The sequence below is a fragment of the Puntigrus tetrazona genome, chromosome 16 (assembly GCF_018831695.1).
Source record: "Puntigrus tetrazona isolate hp1 chromosome 16, ASM1883169v1, whole genome shotgun sequence".
NCBI classification, from domain to species: domain Eukaryota; kingdom Metazoa; phylum Chordata; class Actinopteri; order Cypriniformes; family Cyprinidae; genus Puntigrus; species Puntigrus tetrazona.
In genome coordinates, this window is record NC_056714.1 from 26023623 (window position 1) to 26044504 (window position 20882).

Sequence of the window (20882 nt, forward strand, 5' to 3'; positions counted from 1 at the left end):
ACGAAAGAGAGCGAGCCACAGAAACAGCTTCTTCGCTTTTGTCATAAAACAGTTTATGCAAATGTAAAGTTCGAACATTACGCGCGCATAAATCTAATGCTTGTTAATATAGCTCATGCGGTTTATGTGTTCGCCTCATTAAACCTTTAATAGATGGGTCTGCAAAACACTGATCAGATGAATCGCCGTTTGGATAAATGAACAGCAAAGGTGATTCGCCGAACGAAGTTTTACGCTGGCGCTTCGGTCTAAATGTATTCCTGTGATTTCTGAGAGGACGCGGCGCGTTATTATTAATGCTGTTCCATAAAAATAATGAAAGCCGCCAAGTTTTGATGGCCGTTACGGAGTCTAATTTGTTTGCGGTTTACGTTGGGGTTTCACTCAAAGCGTGCAGCTCGTGTCAGTGACAGTTCAGCAAAACGCGAAATGTGACAAATTGAAGCGCGTGGAGTACAATAACTAAATTGCGACTCCTGCTTGACAATCGGACGCGCTCCCTGTTCATTAGATCCGTCCTGCCGTGAGCTATTGTGTAAAGCGGTGAGGACAAAATCCCATGCACACAATTACGCTCAATCCATTATTTGTTGTTTGGGTTTAGTCTTTTGGGTGTTTTGAAGAGCTCGTTTTTTAAAATGATGCGAAATAATCACAGTAGTTTATCATCCGGTCACCGGCTTGGTTCGTTCGCGCATAAACAGCACTTGAAGGGGACCTGTTTTGTCTTATTTTTCAAAAGATTGGTTTTTTGGTGCTCTGGAATGGGTTTTCAGACATGGTCGTATTTCGACGAAGCCCCTCCTTCTGAAAGGAGTGCGCTCTGATTGGTCAGCTAGCCTAGTCCTTTGCGATTGGCTGGAACGCTCTCCTTCTTAGTCTTCTTTAGCGCAGCTCAACCAAGCCACGCCCCCTTTTGAGTACTCCAAGGGATTATGTAAATGAGTGACACTGTGATGTCACAATATCCGTTTGTTGTGGTTTCTAAAAAGAGTTGAGTTGAGTTTGTAACCTAATCAACATTTCACATTAATTTCAGATTTAATATTGAGAGTTTAAACTGCGACATCTCTACTCTGCTGAGCGCTTCGTAATACCGTGACGCTAATATGCGTTAATTCATGCTTAACGAATGCACAGATAATCATGAGTTGATGTGTAACTCACAAAGAACTAACCCGCTTATCAGCAATAAATTAACATTCGCTGTGATTCATAGATTGAGTATTCGTTAAACTTCCAGTCGTCTGCTTTAATTGATCATTAGATATACTGGTTTGCGTCATTATATCGTGACTTTACCTGTTGAGGCACATGACTGACTAACTAGCTACTTCCAATCTATAACCACAGTGACTTATTACTTAACATTTAGTTAATAGTTCTGCGCCTAATTCATCAAAGCAGACAACTGGAAGTTGGCTTCGACGCGTTAATTAACATATGAACTATTTCATTCGTTAATATAATATGTTATTAGGTATTGATACATCGTGAGACATTTAACTAATAGCAATTTATTGATTACTTAATCTGTGAATCATATAATATGCTCATTAGTTGCCGTTATATAAAGAGTTAGTTCACCCCAAAATGATTAAGATATTTTTGAGGAAATCTGACCTATCTGACCCTCAACAGACAGAAACACAACTGAAATGTTTCCAGAAACGTAACGTTAGTGAATCGATCGCGACGTCAGTGGCTCGACTTTAGTTTCGCAGTGAGAATGTGTTTTTTTTTTGTGCAAAGAAAACCAAAATGACATAATTGACTTCCTTTGGAGATTGGAGATTACTTAAGAACGTATCTGTTGTAATCAGCGTCGATTAAGTTCACGGAAAAAAGCACGCGCTTAAACATAATGAGCATTGTTCACACGCGCATTGCATGCATCGCATTGTGCTTTGATGCAACCTGTGTTGTTAAAAGCGCTATATAAATAAAAATGATTGACTGAAAAACGATCGTGATGCTCCTTAAAATGAAAGAAGACATATCTTGGGAGAAGAATGGTTGAGTAAAATTGTTTTCTTTGCGCAAAAAAATGAGTATTCTCATAGCGTCACAAAACCGAAGCTTTACTAACGTTACGTTTCCGGATCTGGGAACATTTCAGCTGTGTTGCCGTCTATCGAGGGTCGAAATATCTTCGTTCGTGATCCAAAGATGAACGAAGGAACGCTTAAGCCCCGTTTGCCGCACGCTTGCGCGAAGTACGTTTTCAGTGTCTCTCAAAAACACCGAATGCATTTCGGCCCTCCGTTTCGCGTCCGTTTTGACAGATTTGGTGTTTCACTAAGCCCGACGTACGCCAGTGACTTCATCCGCGGGCCGTGAGACACGCCAGACACTGATACGCCTCTCGTCCGAAAGACGGGTGCGGTAGAAATTGCGATCTCCCAATTGCCCGGCCACTCTAAGCCAGACTCTGAAAGCAGATTAAATGGCTCTCCATCGATCGCTGCCCTTTAATGCGCCTCCGCCTCGAAAGCAAAACCCAAAAATATGCCTCTCGACGGCTGTCTTATGAGGGCCACTTGGCGGAACGGGTGCGCGGGGCTCTTCTGAGAAAGTCTGCTCCGGCTAATGCAGTCATCGAGGGAAGCGCGCGCTTGTGTAACTGAGCCGCCGTCGCAACGCCAAGTGTTTCGTCTCATCCATGCAAAACAAAACCGGCAGAAGGCAGAAGCAAACAACAACAACAACAACACAAGTACGCCGTGTGGAAGGCGGCCAGGAAACTCTCACGGCGCAGACAGGCTTCTGGAGTGGCGGCGCTTGTGTTTGAAGTTTTATGGAGAGAATTATGTTGAAGATCAGTGTTGAACATTCAGGGTTCGAATAAATATTAGCTTCAAGAGCTTTATAGTGCTCTGTGTGACAGGATCAGCAGTAAAAAAAAAGCCACTCTTGTAGAATGAAAATTAAACATATTGAACAGCTTGCTAGCACACATCATGAGCATTTTCCTAATATTTTTATTTCATTAATGTGGCGCGCGATATTTTTAAATGCGATACATGAAACTGAGCTGTTGTTTTGGACTGTTATCTAATATTTAATTTAAGAATGAGTCAGGTTTAAAAATAAGTCACTTAAAAGATTTTGGTGAACGCTTGTAAATTAGTTAGTGTCTGATATCACTTACAGTTCATTCTTCGTGCTGGAAATGGAAGGTCATTGCATGACGGGATACAGCGTTGCACACAATAAAAAAAATTTGCACTGCGCTTTTTGACAAAAACAGCACATCCTGGTACTTTATGCATGCTGCAAATTTAGTTAGCGTGCTTAGTAAGCGTGCTGTATGGAGTTGCAGTGTGCGTTGTGGGATAGAGAGCATGCACTGAGCATTTTTTTAACGCATACAGTAAATGTGTTCACTATGCACCTTATATACTGCAGAAATAGCAACAAAAAGTGTGATAGCACGCTGGCCTGCAGTTAAAATCATGTCTGATATCATACATAATGTAACATTGTATGCACTGAGCTTTTTTACTGCACTTTTTGACGAAAACAGCGCGTCCGAGTACTTTATGCATACTGCAAATTTGCTTAGCGCGCACAATAAGCATCCTGTATGCTGCATAGATTGCAGTATGCTGTCCTGCGGATGTCACTTCGGGTTCATTCATCATATTGGAAATGGAAGGTCAAGTGAAGAGCATCGCGCCGTGGGATACAGAGCTTGCACTGAGCAGTTTTTACATGCATTTCAAGCATACAGCAAATGTGTCTACTACGCATGGCATGCATCATACTGCAGAAATAGCGACAAAAAGTGTGATAGCACGCTGGCCTGCAGTCGAATTCATGTCTGATATCACATATAATGTAATATTGCACGCACTTAGCTTTTTTACTGCACATTTTTTACAAAAGCTGCCCGTCCTGGCTCTTATGCATAGTAAAAAAATGCATCAAAAGTATGCACACTACGTATCCTTGTACAGTGTACTGCAGAAATAGTAAGAACATTATGGTAGTGTGATGAGCTAGGTGACTAGCTAGCTACTGTGAAAATAGCAACGATAGTCTGCTGTCCTGTATGTAAAAATCATCTCTGATGTCACTTCTGCTTCATTCATCACACCAGAAATGGAAGGTCTAATGAAGAGCATTGCATTGTGGGATATAATACATGCACTGGCAGATTTCACGCACACAGAAAATGTGCTCAGTATGCATACTGCAGATTAATAGTACGCTGTCTTGTGGTTAAAGAACATGTCTTATCACAAGTAACCGCACATCCAGCTACTTCAGCATACTTAGTATGCACGCTATGCAGCCTGTGCACTGTAAAAAAAATAGTAAGACTAGAATGATTGCACGCTGTCCTGTGGCTGGAAATCTGGAAATGGAAGATCAAGGCGAAGAGCGTTGCATTGTGTGAAATAGTGCATGCACTGAAATACGCTCACTAGGCGTAGCATGCACCTTACGTGCTGCAGAAATATTAAAAGTCGCGCGATAGTATGCTGTCCTGCAGTTCAAATAGTATCTGAAATCACATGTAAGGCGATATTGCGCTTTTAGAGCACTCGACGCTTATAGAAAACTGGCTTAACACCGTACGCGCGCTATGTAGTCTGTATACCGCAAAAAAAAAGGGAGACCAGAACGATCGCGCGCCGTCCTGTGCTTGGAAATCCGGAAATGGAAGGTCAATCGAAGAGCATTGCATCGTGGGATGCTGCACTGTGCGCAGCGTGCTCTGGTCCTGTTTGTGCAGAAACAGTAAGAGCAGCATGTTAGTATGCTATTCCTCGCCTCTTTGGTTTTTTAATTCTCTCGCGGCTTTACTTCTCCCTCTCTCTTACCGCGGCCTGACAGCACGCCGCCGCCGCCGCTCTTCACCCCTCCCAGAAACCCTAGAGCTCTCGCTTTCCTAAGCAGGTGTTCGTTGATTTCTTCTCCCCGAGGTAACGCGGGTTTTGTTCTTAGCGCCAGCGCCGAATTATACCGACAGAGCGGACTCCTGGGCAGCAGCCTGCCTAACCTCCGGCCCGCTCGCGTTTCCCCGTCTCTCCTCCTCAAGGAGCGCGCCAGATGCCCCGAGCAGGGCGCTTCCGCCCACGTTTTCTCCCGCTGTGACACGGCTCCGGCGGCCGGCGCAGACACACACGCTGCGGCATGCATTCAGAATGAGCGCGCATCAGCGTCAGGTGGATCATTCTGAAAGAAAGTTTCATTTATCAATGTCAAGGAGGAGATGGTCGCTGAAGACCCGCGGGGACGCGTGCACTGTATATCCCGCATGTTCGCTTAGCTCAGCTGAGACAGGAAGTGATGCGGGGACTGATGCAGTGACCAGGAGCCGAGGAAACTAGGACTTTGAAGTCAACACCAAATCCAAATGCTTATTTGCTTTTCGTGCCATGTTCCTGATTGTTTTGATACTCGGCGATATTAGAAATTTACGAGCATTTATTATTAACTTTTATATATTTTCAGCACTTAATGTAGCTTTCAGCTGTTTTTGTGTATTGTTTTTAGCGATTAATTGCTTTCAAAATGAAACTTTTTGTTTAAATATCATATGTGTGCGTACATTTATTATGTACATACAAATGCTTTATGCGTGTGTCTTTATATGTACATAATAAATATACGTATTTTGAAATATTAACATGCATATATTTATATTCAAATAATTCATATTAAATATATAAACACACCATATTTTTCTTAAATATATGCATGCATGTGTGTGAGTTTTTATATGAGCTACTTAATAAACATGCGCAGCACACACACATATATATTATGTACACAAAACGTTTCTTTTGGATGTGATTAATTGCTATTTAAAAAATGTTATAGTGCATGAATCAGTGCGAAATAGTTTGTACCATGTATGTTTTATTAATTGAAGATGGTGATGAATAGTGGTAATTCTTATAACTAAATATGATTGGCATTTATTTGAGTTATGATCGATATTATTTATGAGACTTATTTATCAGTTATAACATGCAAATAGATCAAATGAATGACTTCTAACATTTCATATATTTTAGCAAACAAGTTTCTCATACTTACCCGTAATTGTTTATGCATATTTAATATTTAAAGAATAGCAATGAGCATCTTTTACATGCCATTTTCAGCATTTAAGCATATTATTAATTCAAACAACGGGAATCTATAGTTATATATACACTTTATTAGCATGAAGTCACTCGCAGCGTACTTTACTCTGTTTAGTTTTCTTTTGTAAAAGGTGTATGTATATATATATATATATATATATATATATATATATATATATATATATATGTATATACTATATATATATATATATATATATATATATATATATATATATATATATATGTATATATATGTATATATATATATATATATATATATATATATATATATATATATATATATATAAAACACCAGCTGTTTACAGTATATGTTATCAATCAGAACACAACAATAAATCTGCCTATAAGTGAACATAAACTAAACAAGTAAACGTTTTTTTCCCATAAAGCGATGCAGGGAAGGAAAAAAACAGTAAGGCCTGAAAGATTCAATTATTGGGAAGCATTCAGCGCATTATATTCAGGAGTCATTAATAAGCTCGTTCCATTGTGATACGCCGCAGCGCTTATGCATAGAGAGATTAAACAAAAGGCAAATGAGATCTAAATGCCAGCGCGAATGCGTATTTGCTCAAAAATTCAATTTGCAATGCATTTTCAGCGCTCCGGCCGGAGAAGAAGAAACTCGGTGGCGTCCGCAGCGTTTTCAACGCGACTCGATGCGTTTAATGTCGACTTTAATCCAACGAAGCCGTCAAAAAAGGAGTCTGCGTGAGCTTTTCTAACAGTTTAACTGCCGTATTGATCTCGGTCCGCTTCGGGTTTTGGGCTTTCATCCAAGACAGAAACGGGGGTTAAAAACCGACGGGTCTTGGGGGACGCTGACCTCTGCGCTGACAGAGCCGCGGGGTTCGATGGTAAAGATCTCCGCTGGAGTTCATCGAGCTGATTTCGGTCATCGACGGAGACGTGGGGAGGGAGAACAGATCGGAGGCATCCCAAACCACGTGACGTGTTTCGCGGGAAAGATCGGTACCATATAGACCGGCAGGCCGTACACGTGCGATCAATGCAAAAGCTTGCGTAAAATGAGGTACAAAATCCCTTAATCTGTTTGCAAACGAAGCCAAATCTGTATCTCACGATGCCAGCTAAGTCAATAGGAGATGTGAACTAAGTGGAATTAATGATCCGTTTAAACTAATTCAGTCCATGAACAACCTCTTCTGCATACTTTACACAGACTGTTCTGGCTTTAACTAGCTGCTCAACCAAAGGTGCTTTATATGGACAGATTAAGAAATAATAATAAGCGACATTGGCTTAGTTTTTTATGAAGAATTGAATATGGTTGATTCAGCAAGGGTGCGTTAAATTGATCGAAGGTAAGGTCTTTATAATTTATTTTTATATTTGTGAAAAAAATGCTTTCCTTTTTTATTTTCTAACCGTCAAAGTATCCATATAATATATATATATATGTATATATAAAATATAATATATATAAAAGAAAATGTATCATGGGTTCCACAAAAAGATGAAAAAGCATAGCTGTTGTCACAACACTGATAATAATAATAATAATAATAATAATAATAATAATAATAATAATAATAATAAACAATCAGCATATTCAAATGATTTATGAAAGATAATATGTCACTGACTGGTGCAATAATGCAATAATATAAAAAAGTTTTTTTAAATTATAATAATATTTCAAAATATGACTGTATTTTAATAAAATAAACGCAGGCTTGGTGAGCATAGCATACATTTTTGATATAAATCTAAATGCCAGTATTGGTATTCATAATCATATTTATATGAATATTTTATGCACGATTTAAGAGACATTTATAACTGCTTTGGTAGATTATAACCATAGCAAAATAATAGTATTATTTAAAAAAATTATACACAATTTTTTAAGCTGGTCATAAGTATAAGTTTTTGTATATTTTGTATATTTTGTGAATATATACGTGTGTGCTGTTTATATTTATTATGCATGTATAAATACAAACAAAGAAAAATATGTTATGTTTATATATTAAATATAGTTTGATATTTAAGTATATGAATATAAATATTTTTTCTAAATGCATGCGTGTCTATACATACATAATAAATATACACAGAACACACACATATTAGGTAAACAAAAACGGTTAAACTGAATAAATTGATTGCAACCTTGCTAAATTTTTATTCAATTATTCAATTAATTCGATTATTATGCATATTTCAATGAAACATCAATTATTTCAGCGCAGGTTTAGTTTTTTCGTTCATGCTTTTCATTATCGTTGCTAATAATATTTTTTGAATAACTATTAAATAAATCATTTTTAAAAAGCGCTATATATTGCTTCCATGCTATGTGGTCTGCCATTGATCACTTAGCGAATGCAATAAAAATGTCATCCGAGTCCTTTTTCCCTGAAAATCGTAAATAAAGGCGTTTCGAGGAGCTCTGATCTCGGGGCAGGTGGTTGAAGTCAGCGCTCGGCGGTGCTGTGGATGTGACAGGTGGCCAAAGGGCAGGTACGGAGCCGCGCTCTGAACTCGACTGAGAGCGTACGGGGGCTTCACGCGGCCCAGCCGGAGTTAATGGGATCAGACGTGGAAAAAACGGATCTATCTGCCAGTTAATGTTTAATCCGCTCCAGCCTCGGGCTCCAACCGTCTGATAATTCTGGGCCGCCTCTCTCCATCATCAAGGTGTCCGAGGGAAGCGCCTCTGTAAATATTTAATTGGTCGCGGTGCGCCGCCCACTTCTCTTCTTCATCCTCCGTCTTCCTCTTTATTATTGGGATCTTTGTCCGTATGACTGCGCCGCCCGCTGGAAAACTGCAGTTCGGTGGCTGCAGAAATTCGTGCACAAAAAGCGACGGATGTGAGCAAGGAAGTGAGTGCAAAATGAAACAAAAATAAAAGTACTTTATTTATTTATTCCCGCGCTTTAACGCACATTGCATGCTCTCTTTCGGACGATTATTCGGATGACGCATAAAAATAAAGCCGATATAATCAAATAAGATGAGGTAACTAAGTACGTTTTATATATTACAATGCTCTAATATAAGTAGATATATAAATAGATATGAATTAAAAACAAAACAAGAGGCATTTGTACAATTATTTATTTTTATATTGTATTATAAAGTATTTATAGTCTATATATCGGATGATTAATTAAATAGATATTCCCATGTAAATAGGTTTTTATTATTATTATTATTATTAATATGTTTTAATATAAATCTGCGTATGCTATATATTCCCTCTTGGATGAAAAAGTAGACTTTTTTTTAATAATATTTATGAATTATTTCGTGGCAGTATTTATTTACGTATTTTAATATTTTACAAATGTCCTATATACGGTTAAATGCTTCATATACTCACTTTTGGTTAATTCCTGAAGCAGATATTCCTCTTTTTGTTTTCAGCGTTTTAAATGTGCATCATTACCGTAACGCAACACATTTTTTTCTCCGTCTTTTTTCCCCTCCCGAGACCGTCTTCAGCAGGTCATTGTCACACGTTTGTAATTTTCCCCGGGTCCTCAGCGCTCGTGACGGCTTGGGCTTTCAAAAGTTTCGGTGTTTATTTGATGATCAAGGGCAGCGAGCAATAGATGTTCGGCACAAAGGCGCCGCGGCTCTCCGCCGTCGAACTCCAGCTCGGCTTTTGTTAATAACTTTGCGCCAGAAGCGAGTGCAATTACAAGCGAGAGCGTGTAAAAGTCAAGGGGATACAAATCATGTTTGAATTAATGTCCCACAGGTCTCGGGGAATCAAGCCCCCGAGCCTCCGCGAGGCGAAGCTCCGAACACAGCAAATGATGCATCTGTTTTAGGCCCGGCGAGCGGTTGAAGGATGCCGAGGGTGTCTCCCGACGCTTTAGCGAGACGTTTAACTTTGAGGGACAGAGCTAAAGAGAGCTCCGAGTTGTTGGACCAAGAGATGAAACGGATGAACGGCGGAGCTGCAACGCGGCGTTAATGATCCGGAGAAAGTAGCTGCTGCGGAGAAAACCGTTTTTTCTCGACACTGCGCTGTTTTTTTTAGTTTTAGCCTTGTTTTGCATCGGGGCTTTCGCTTTCTGGTCAGTTGCAGTCCTGTTCATAATCATCAAAATCATTTCACTGTCGCTACGCATTATGCACAAAGGATCGTTTTTGCGTTCATGTTTCGCACTTAATCGTGAAAATGTGTAATCAAAGCAAAAAGGCTATTGAAAAGCATTTCGCAAATGCTTGTAAAACAACTGTCAAATGCAAAAACAAAAGGTTGCATCAAAAAAAAAAAAAAATTCTCATTTAATCACATATTGCAAGATTGCATTCAAATGAACTGTTATTTATTTATTTACCAATTGGATAATGGATAAATGAAATCAGATTACAAATGCTTTTTTTAAATGCGATATAGAAGCTTATGAATTTAAAAAATTGCTTATTTTTTGTAATTAAACCACACGTTGAAAGCATTAATTAAACTAACACTTGCAATTCTATATAAATGTTGCATTAATATATAAAATTATTAATTGTGTTAATAAATGTAGATATTTATTTGGATTTTTTTTTATTATTATTTGACCACATAAGCTGTTTTGTTGTTTTTTATTGCAGTATTAAAGTTGCATAAAAAAATTAGCATTTTTTAATATTTGTAAATGTTTACAAAAAATATTCAAAAATAATTTAGCTTTTTGTTGTTTTTTAATCATACGTATAATATATATATATATATATATATATATATATATATATATATATATATATACATACATATATATATATATATATATATATTATTTTTTAATTATTATTATTATTATACTATTATTATATTATAAAATTCATAAGCCCTCAAAAGTGTAAAACGCATCAACTTTGATCCGTTTGTTTTATATGTCAATCAGACAGTGGCTCTATAAAAAACAGTGACTTTGTACTGAATCTTTCGTGGCTTTTTTCACACGACTTTTTTTCTGCCTGCAATATGTTAATGTAAGTTGCATTCCTCGCTGCCCCCAAATATTCTTTTATCCCAGTAAGCAAATCCGGTCCGTCGTCTCATTTCTGCAGGGAACACCCTGGGAAAAGACCGATGTGGTTTGCACAACAGAGCGAAAATAGCACGGAGCACTTCATAATCAAGCGTATTTGTGCATGCGGCGTGTGAGTGTTGACCCAGCTAGAGATATAAAACGCCGGGCTGGGGAGCAGAACCTGCCAGGTATTAAAATCCGAGGTGCCAATTGAGCTGTGAAGATAAGAATTGAAAAGGGAATAGGGAATAACCCCCTCTGTTTTATAACCTTCCCTATAATGCATTGGGACTTTACCTCGTGCATGCATCATCCGTTTGATGCAAAGTGTTCTTCGCGTGCGAAGAAAAGAAACGGAAATGAATAAAACAAGAAAATAACCCTCAATGCTTTAAGTTTAATGCTCGTTTCATTGAAGTGAGCCGTTATTTGTCGGGACGTCTGCAAGGTTGTTTCACACATCAGCAACAAAGCGCAACAGTAGAAGGAAACCTTGGCTTTTCTGAGAGTAGGAGGAAAACGCGTCCTGAAGTGCATAGCAACTCAACGCGCTTTTGTGCCGGAGAATTTCAGAAATGTTCAGAACGCGATGCACGGCGAACACTACCTATTGCACGCTGTTTGTAAATTTGCGATCCAAAGTGCGACGTCACCGAGTTGCATGTTTGATCATCTGGCTGTCGTGCGTTTAAATGTCCTTTTTTTTGGGGCTGTGAAGAAGTCGTGGAAAGCGCACACTTGAAACGGAAGGTCTTGTTGGGTTTGTCGCGCTGCATTAGCAATTTTTGGGTTTATAAGAGCTGGCGATATTATCTGTGATTCATTTTATTTAGTTTAATGCAATGCAAAGTGCATCTTGGGCCCAAAGTCTCCATCGGTGTTCATCTTTTCTAGTTTCTTTTTACTCGACTGGCGAGTAGATAGATGGAAAAGCAATTAGCTAATGCAATATAAAAAAAATGTGTATTGTTGCATTTAACCGGCTCTTTTGAATTAAATACAAAAAAATATTTGTATATATATGTCTGTCATTTAAGAAAAACACTTTGTATTTTAGATTTGTTAAGATTATTGCACATGCGCGCATCCGTTGCATGCAATATATCCCACAATGCAATGCTCTCAATTGCTAAATTGTTAAAATTTCATGAAAATGTTCTCACCCTCCGTCCATTCACGTTGTAGATGAGTGCGTTATTTAAAAAGAAGAGATTTGAGGAAATGCAGCATTGCATCGGTGTCTCGCCGATGGATGCTCTGCAGCGAATGGGTGCCGTCAGAATGACGGACCAAACAGCCGATAAAAACATGATAATCCAGTCCATCAGTTAATGTCTTGTGAATCCAAAAGCCGCTTGCTCGTAAGAAACGATAGTGCTACGTTACATTCTCGCTTCTGGACAAAATATGAGGCCGTAATCCATAATAATGCTTCCTCTAGTCAAAAAGTCAATCTGTTATCCTCTCACACGAGATGACTTTTTCACTGGACAAAGCAATTCATTTGATTATGCATTTTAGTCAGTTTAAAGGAAAAAAATAAACCTTAATAATGGATTTGTTTCTGACGGACTGGAGTGGTGTGGATTATTGCGATGCTTTAGACGCGGCGCCCATTCACTGCAGAGCGTCCGCTGGTAAGCCATTTCTTCGAATCTGCCCGAGAAACGAGCTGTAAGACGTGGCGAGCAAATGCCAAATCGACCTCCGTTTTTAACGCCAGCGGAGAAAATTGCGCGCACGGCCTACGCTGCGGACACCGAACCCGAGCGCTTGTCTTTAAAAAGAATGATTAATAATGAAAATAATGAAAGATGATTAAGCAATTACTCTGATTTAAATCAGCCCCGTGCCCTTGCGCGACGTCGAGTCGAGAAAACTTAATTTAGCAATGTCATTGGTGGTCACTCCAGCGGATAATGCAAAGCAGCTTCATGCAATTTGTGTACGACACCATGACGCGCATGACAATGCGGCCCGCGCTTCTTTTCATCGCTCCGTGCAATTCGAGGTGCCTCCGTCTCAAATTAAAAAAAAAAGCCCAGCGTCTCCTTTTGTCTTCCTCTCGGCCCAAACGAAGCTTGGCAAGCCGTCGCTCGGCTGGCTTCGCGTTGCACGTTAAACACCAACGCCTTCCGGGCGCTTCTTAACTCTCGACTGCACTTGTGTCTCGTATATTAAACCTCGAAGGCAGGACGACCCAATATTGGCCAGCAGATATTAAGGACGGGGATTATGAGCAGAACTGGAAGACGGTGCCACGCTGGCATTTGGCGGCGTTGACGTGGCTAGCGACGGAGCCACGCCGAGAGAGAGCTCCGATAGCGCACTAATCTCTGTTTGCAGAGGAAATTGGAGCGCGTTTTGCACACCCTGAATAGATAAGAACAAGAATGGCGTTTGAAAACTAAAAAGGAATTTGACGTTGTCGCCGCCACCTGCAAACAGCCCGAGCAAATTCGCATTTCCTCTGATGTCGCTGTTTTCTCCGCGTCCCGGTGTGTGGTTTGATTCGTGCGTACGGAAATGCACGGCGCGCGCGTGTGTTTGTACACAAGTGACAGAGCTCGTGCACGAGTGTGTGTGTGTGTGTGCGTGTGAGCTGGTTCCCACTGCACTGGCTGTTCCTTCATTTCACGCTCCGCCGCTTCCTCGCGAATCCTCTTCCCCGGGCTCATTATCGGGTCTGTTCGACGAGTGCGCGGCCGGGCGGCGCGCGGGGGCAGAGCCCAATCATTATTCAAGCCCGCCGATGGTCAGCGCTGACGGCTCCACGCTGTCGTCCCGCGGCCTTATTATTCTCACCGTGCAAATAACTAAGCAAGACCACAAAAGCAAACCCTGCCTGGCCCGGGATCAATGAGGTGCTCAGTATCCGGCGCCGCGCCGCCCCGGGGGGACTCTGGACCTTCTGTCGCTGGAATAACTGCTGTATGCTCACTGTCTCTCCTCTCTCGTTTTCTTTGGCAGGGCCCGGCGGCGCTCAGGCGGCCGAGTTCGGACACTTGCCCGACAACATTACCGTGCTGGAAGGAGAAAGCGTCGTTTTGAGGTGATTTCACGGCGCACCTGCATCCTCCTGTCGTCCTTCTCTTTTGTGTGAGATAATCCCCCAGTTTAAGCAGTTCGAGCCTAGCCATAGACTAAATGTAAATCTGAGCCGTTTCAAGTGATGGAGATTTGAACTGACTGATCTTAAAACTGCAGCGAATGGGTGCCGTCAGAATGACGGACCAAACAGCCGATAAAAACATAATAATCCACAACACTCCAGTCCATCAGTTAATGTCTTGTGATCTTAAAACGATGTTAAGATAATGGTAATGGTTTTTTCTAAGGCATGTTTCTAAAAATGACTTAAATGTGACTTAATACGGGTCCAGGCCAAACCCTGTCTGTGCATCCGTGCCAATAAGACATATTATGAGATATAAATCGCATTGGGAGGCATTAAGTCGTAATTAAGAGAAATAATGTGGAAATTGTGAAAAAGGAAGTCACTGTTATGAGAAGCCGAGTGAAAATTGTTATGCAAAGATGCTATGAGAAAATAAGCCCCAATTATGAGAAACAGAGTGGAAGTTGATGTGAAGACACTTATGAGCGGCAGTTGTGAGATATTTAGTCGCAGTTATGAGAGATAAGTGGCGGTTTGTGAGGTATTTGGTCAAACTCATGAGAACAAAAAGCGGAAATTGTGAGAAAATCAGTCCCAATGGTGAATAAAGTGCAAATGATAAAACAGAAGGGGTACTTGTAAGGTATTAAGACACAAATTAACTCACAATTATGAGACATGTAATAGTTAATAGTTAATAATAGCTGCAAAATGTGCAATAAAAATACTGAAAGAGTAAGTAAATAATATTAAAATAACACTACTGCTAAAATAAAAGTACGTGTGCCTCCCCGTCTTGACTGGTTTGGTAAACGTTCCCTTTATTTTCACGATATTCAGTATTTTTCCCATTGCTGCCACGTTTAAATAATGCAAGGCAGTCCTGCCGCTGTTCCCCGTATAAATATACAGACGCGGTCGTATCGCTCCCAGCCCTACTGCTCTTATCACGCTCACTCGCTGGAGGGTGCGTTTTTAAACATTTTAATTTCACTCTCTCCAGTTTCGTTGTTAGTCAGTTTTCCGGGGAGAAATGACTCGGTTTCAGTCTATCAGCCAGCAATTGAACTCCTGAACCCGCTGTCAGGGGTTCGTATTCTTAAAAGCGCCATATTATTATTCCACGCGACCGCACGGGGAACGGGAATTGATGTGATATCACAGTTTGATACGCCGAGAGTCAAAGCTGACATGAGCGCGAGCGATGTTTTAAGCCTCAAACGTGCCACGACTTCTCCATTTAAAGAGCAGAGCGGGACAGCGACATCTAGAGAATTCGCCTCGAAATAATTCGTCATCGCGCGGCGCCGATTGTTCGTCGGTGACCGCGATTGAGACGGGATTGAGAGCGGTGACCCCGAATGCGTTGAGACGGACCTCGACTAGCTGCGTCTTCACACTCGGGAGTGTTTTTAATTTCAGACGCTGTCAGTCATCCGTATCGCCAAACTCAGTCGCTGGAGGAGCTTTCAGACTTCTCTGGAGGAAAATTGCCTACTTCAGTGTACGCCAACGTAAGCCCAATAAACAAATGGGGTGCTTTGGTGCGAATGGTGCTCACGTGGCTCTCATAGACTCACGTTGGGTTCTGGACCCAGAAGGACACGTTTAGGGCCTCTTAGAGTCCAGTGAACATTGATCTCTGCATGTATTTATAGACCCAGCTGAAGTCTGCGAATAGACCTATTTATTTGAGAGAGGACACTTTATTAGACGAACCGGTAGACTAATTGTTTTAAGTGTGATATCGTTTGAAAACATAAGATCAGGCAATCACGCTTTTTTATGATGAAATTTTTGCACTACAATGAGGCAACCGTGCATTTTTAATCATTTAACAGCCGGTGGCTAATGGAAGACGTTTATTATTTTGTTACTTAAAGGGTTGTGAATATATAAACTCGTGAATGTTTTATGGACCAGGAATGACGTTTAACCCTCTTTTGCATGCATTAAGATTTTTTATTTTTTTTTGGCATGTGTAATAAAAGTGTAAGAAAACTTTATAAACTTAAAGCAAACACCGAAAGTTATTTTTCACTAAATCATTGAAACGTATGCGGCAGTGATGTTTAATGCACTTTTTTTTGACGCATTTAAATGTGAAAGTAACCGTCTGTTAATGCATTGTGGACAAAAAAAAGTTTTAAAAAAGTACATGCTGAAAAATAAAGCATGCGCATAAAGGGTTGTTTAAATAATCAATGCGCTGTTTTATGTTAATTAAAATAATTCTGATTAAAGTATTTCGCTTAAATGTATCAAAATATGGTTTGTTATGCAAAAGTATATAAAAATAAAATGTATATATTGTGGTGAAATGCGGCAACCTTTTTTGTTATTTAAATTTAAATAAAAATTTAAATAAGTTTGTGTAATTTAATCATGCAAAATATTTGTTGTATTAATATTTAATCATTTAATATTTAGTTTTATTTTTTTGTGGTGAAAGAAATTTGACCAACATAAAAATGTAACAAAAATAGCTCTAAATAGTGCATTTATTTATGCAACATTTTATTTATGCAAAATATAATATCTTATTTTTGTAACGTTTTTGCATTTGAATATGAAAGTAACCGTCTGTTAATGCAAAAAAAAAAGTACATACTGAAAAATAATGCATATGCATAAACAATCATTTGAATTAATTAATTAAAGTTAATTCAAATCATTCACTTTTTCGCTGAATCATTGAAACGAACCTACAATTATATTTTTGCATGCTTTATTAAAAAAATGCTTGTTGTTGCGCGGGAAAAGTAAATACCAAAGGAAACGAATATGAATAAATGGACGATTTGTAAACTATACTGTACTTTTTTTAAAATAAATAAATCAAATGAAATAACCTGATAACTGCAGCAGCTGCGTCTGCATCTGTTCCACTCCCACACCATGATGCTTCAAGGCAACAAATGTATTTCAGCGATTCTTTGTGACGAATAATTGATATGACTCTAAATGTTTTAAAACGAGGGGTTTACTCATCAGCAAATGTGAATCATATTTTGGATGAAGGAGAAAAGCTTTGGCGAGGGCAGATCTCCAGAGCAAAAAAAAACCCGCCTCCTCCGCGTGATGCACGGCGCCAGAAAAAGATGTGAACGTAGCGACAAAGAAAAAGCTTTTTATGGCTTTATTCGAAGCCGTCCCTTCGATATTAACCGTTTTATTGCCATCTCGCGCCCTCGCGGACCGAAACCAAACATTTAAGGCGGTTTTTAGAGCTTTTCCGGTCGAGTCGCTGTATGTTTGAGGCGCTGCGCGCTTTGAAAGCAATCAGCGCCGGACTGAATTAGTCAGCTTAATGAGCTAGTTAATGACCCGGGCCTTATGAGCGACTTGTAACGATTACCAAAGAAACATTGACACAGAAAGTTTCATTCGATGACAGCACGGTGACTGCCTGTGAAAGTTAGTCTGTAGACGCACGGCTTTATTTAAAAACAAACGAAAACGAGACTTTGAGGGATAGGAATGGAGTTTGGGAACGTTAACACACGTCTGCCTCTTTGCAAGGCTTTTTCGTTTGAAAATAAGTTGAAAGGTTCAAGGGTTTCTCTTAAAAGGTAGTGTTTTTGTTTGTTATGCAAAAAATGCATTTTATATATATTGTGGTGAAATGTGGGGAAATTTTAAAAAGCAGATGGCTTGGTTTGTGTAATTTAACCATGCAAATTATTTATTGCATTCATATTTAATATGTAATATTTAGTTTTATTTTTTTGTGGTGAAAGAAATTTGACCAACATTTTTCTCTTAAAAAATAAGAAAATCATAAAAATGTAACAAAAATAGCTCTATGCGTTGCATTTATTTGTGCAGCATTTTATTTATGCAAAATATAATATCTTTATTTTTTTCCTTTCATTTTTGGAGTGAATTTATTTGGGATTTTTTTGTTAGTTATGTGTGTGACTTATTTATACATTTATCCAAACAAAAGCAAAAACACATACACAAACACAAACTATATATATATATATATATATATATATATATATATATATATATATATATATATATATATATATATATATATAAATACAAAACAATATATATTTTTTACTATTTTATAATATTAATGTCTATCAGTACAGGAAGTTCTAATATTGTCAATGCTAATATACAATATAAAATTATATATAATTATATTTATATATATATATATATATATATATATATATATATATATATAATTATATATATATAAAATATATATATATATATATATATATATATATATATATATATATATATATAAAACTTATTTTCTGGTAGTATGCTACAAATTTTGAGCGAGTTTTAATGATTATAAAGGAAAGATTCACACATTTCCTACTAGCGCTGATTCACTGACATCACAGTACTTGCCTCTGGAAGTTATTTTAAGAAACGAAACCAATGAAAGCGAGGCTCTGAGCGATAGACATAACAGGAATAATAACATTTCTGAACACGAGCACACGTCAGCCCCCTCACAAAGTAGTTTTTTACTCACGTCAAGTCGAATAAACGCCCTCGACCGAGTCGACTGTATCTGCCACAAACCTGTTCTCTTCGATCTCGCGTCTTTCCCAGATGCAAGATAGATGAGGAGGTCACTCACAAGGCGTGGTTGAACCGCTCCAACATCTTATTTACGGGCACGGATAAGTGGTCCCTGGACTCCCGCGTCTCCCTGGTGAACAACAACAACAGCGACTTCTCCATTAAGATCGAGCGCGTGATGGTGGCGGACGAGGGACCCTACACGTGCAGCTTCCAGGCCAGAAACCAGCCCCGCACGGCCCACGTCTACCTCATCGTTCAGGGTATGTTCTCTGTCTGCCGCTTGCACATAGCTAACAGACACAAGCACAGTTGCAATAGTAAAGAAAGCATGCAATGGGGTCTGTGCGGCCCCTAAAAATATAAATGGTTTCTGAAAGAATTGAAAATAAGGCAGAAATGTGCGGAAAGCTTCAATAGAAGATCTGCAGAAACTTTAAATCTGTGTAGCATAGACCACTGTATATATATCACACACCGTGACTTTATATCACACTAAAACATCTTGTGATGCAAATTTAAGTCTCGCTGTATGGCATTATATCACAAAATTAAAGTGAGATGTATGAGCTACTATTTGAAAATTAGCTCTCGCTAAGATTTTTTAAAAAACGTTTAAAAAAGGGCTGCATTCATCCAAAGGATGTCAAATATCGTGAACGTTTATTACAATTTAAATAAATATTTTCTGTTTGAATTTATTGCAAGATGTAATTTATCGCCGTGATCAAAGATGAATTTTCAGCATCATTACTCCAGTCTTCAGCGTCACGCGATCCTTCAGAAATTTGCATAATTTGAAATCTTGCGTAGCATTTTAAAAGTATTTAATGTTTTTTACTTATTAAAGTACCTCTCTTAAAATGTGAGCCCTTCGAAAAAATACGTTTAATTTTCTTAGTTTGCAAAAATATATTTTCTGATTTTCTGGTGAAATGTGGCCAGCTTTTTTGTCATTAAAATGAAAATGTCATAACAGTTTAAAAAAAGGAATCTTTATATATTTGATTTATTTATGCAACATTTATACTAAATATTTGTTTGTATATATTTAAATTATTTACCTAAAATATAATTTATTTTATCAATTTAGAAAATATAATTTCTTTTTTATTTGTTTTGATGAACAATGTTTTATTTTAATGTCATTGTGGTGTCATTTATTTATTTATATATTCATCCAAAATATATATATATATTTTTTTTGAATTTGTGGTAGGATGGGAGCAGGTTTTAATGAGATTTGCCCATTCGTCTCTTAATTTTGTCTGGACGTGATGCATTACGTAAATCTGTGCAACTATACACAAAACAATAAGTGTAATTTTTTTTAATCGAGATTTATAAATAATATGAAAGAATAAGCATTCCATGAATGTATAGTTAGTTAGGATAGACCGATATTTGGCCGAAAAAAAAAAAATACTGAGAAAAGCGACTTTAAAATGACCCAAACGAAGTTCTTTGCAATGCATATCACTAATCAAAATGTAAGTTTTGATATATTTATCGTATAAAATATGCTAACTATCTTAATGGAGCATGATCTTTACTTAACTATTGATTCTCGCCTTTAAAGAAACATCTACAGTTTTGACCCATTCAATGCATTTTTGCCTATTGCTACAAATATAGCGACTTAAGGCTGGTTTCGCGCTCCACGATAACACACGGCGTTGTCCAATTTCGAACAATATTCTTGTTAAGTGTTCTGGTTGCCCGGCGTATCGCCCAGCGAGGTACCGAAGCGTATGCGGCCTCGTTTAATGCATAAAAAGTGCATGATATACAGTAGAAGTAGCGCGCGCTTGCGAATGCGAATGCTAGGACAATCAGGGTGATAATTGTCAACATGTTCTCTTTTCTGAATACGAAGCAAATGCACAAGTTGCCACTTCTTCGACGCTAGAAGGGCTGACACAGATGTGATCGGGACCCGAGGGGTGCTTGTGGTCAGTGATCTTGAGTAAGAGGTCCTGAGATCCGTCCCGACGTGATTTATTGGCAGCAGACCGATCCTCTGATGGATCGCCCGCATCCCTCCCTTCACTCCAACCCCCGCCGGCCGAACGCTGTCGATTG

At 38.7% G+C, this 20882-nt stretch overlaps 1 protein-coding gene across 1 annotated transcript in view; it reads left to right on the forward strand.

The window, feature by feature from the left end:
* Positions 1-20882, forward strand: part of iglon5 (IgLON family member 5) — a 172311-nt gene that overhangs the window by 126401 nt on the left and 25028 nt on the right. The window contains exons 2-3 of the mRNA XM_043261926.1: positions 14099-14180; positions 18831-19063. Of these exons, the coding sequence (XP_043117861.1) occupies positions 14099-14180; positions 18831-19063 (315 nt within the window). The remainder of the gene's footprint in view (positions 1-14098; positions 14181-18830; positions 19064-20882) is intronic.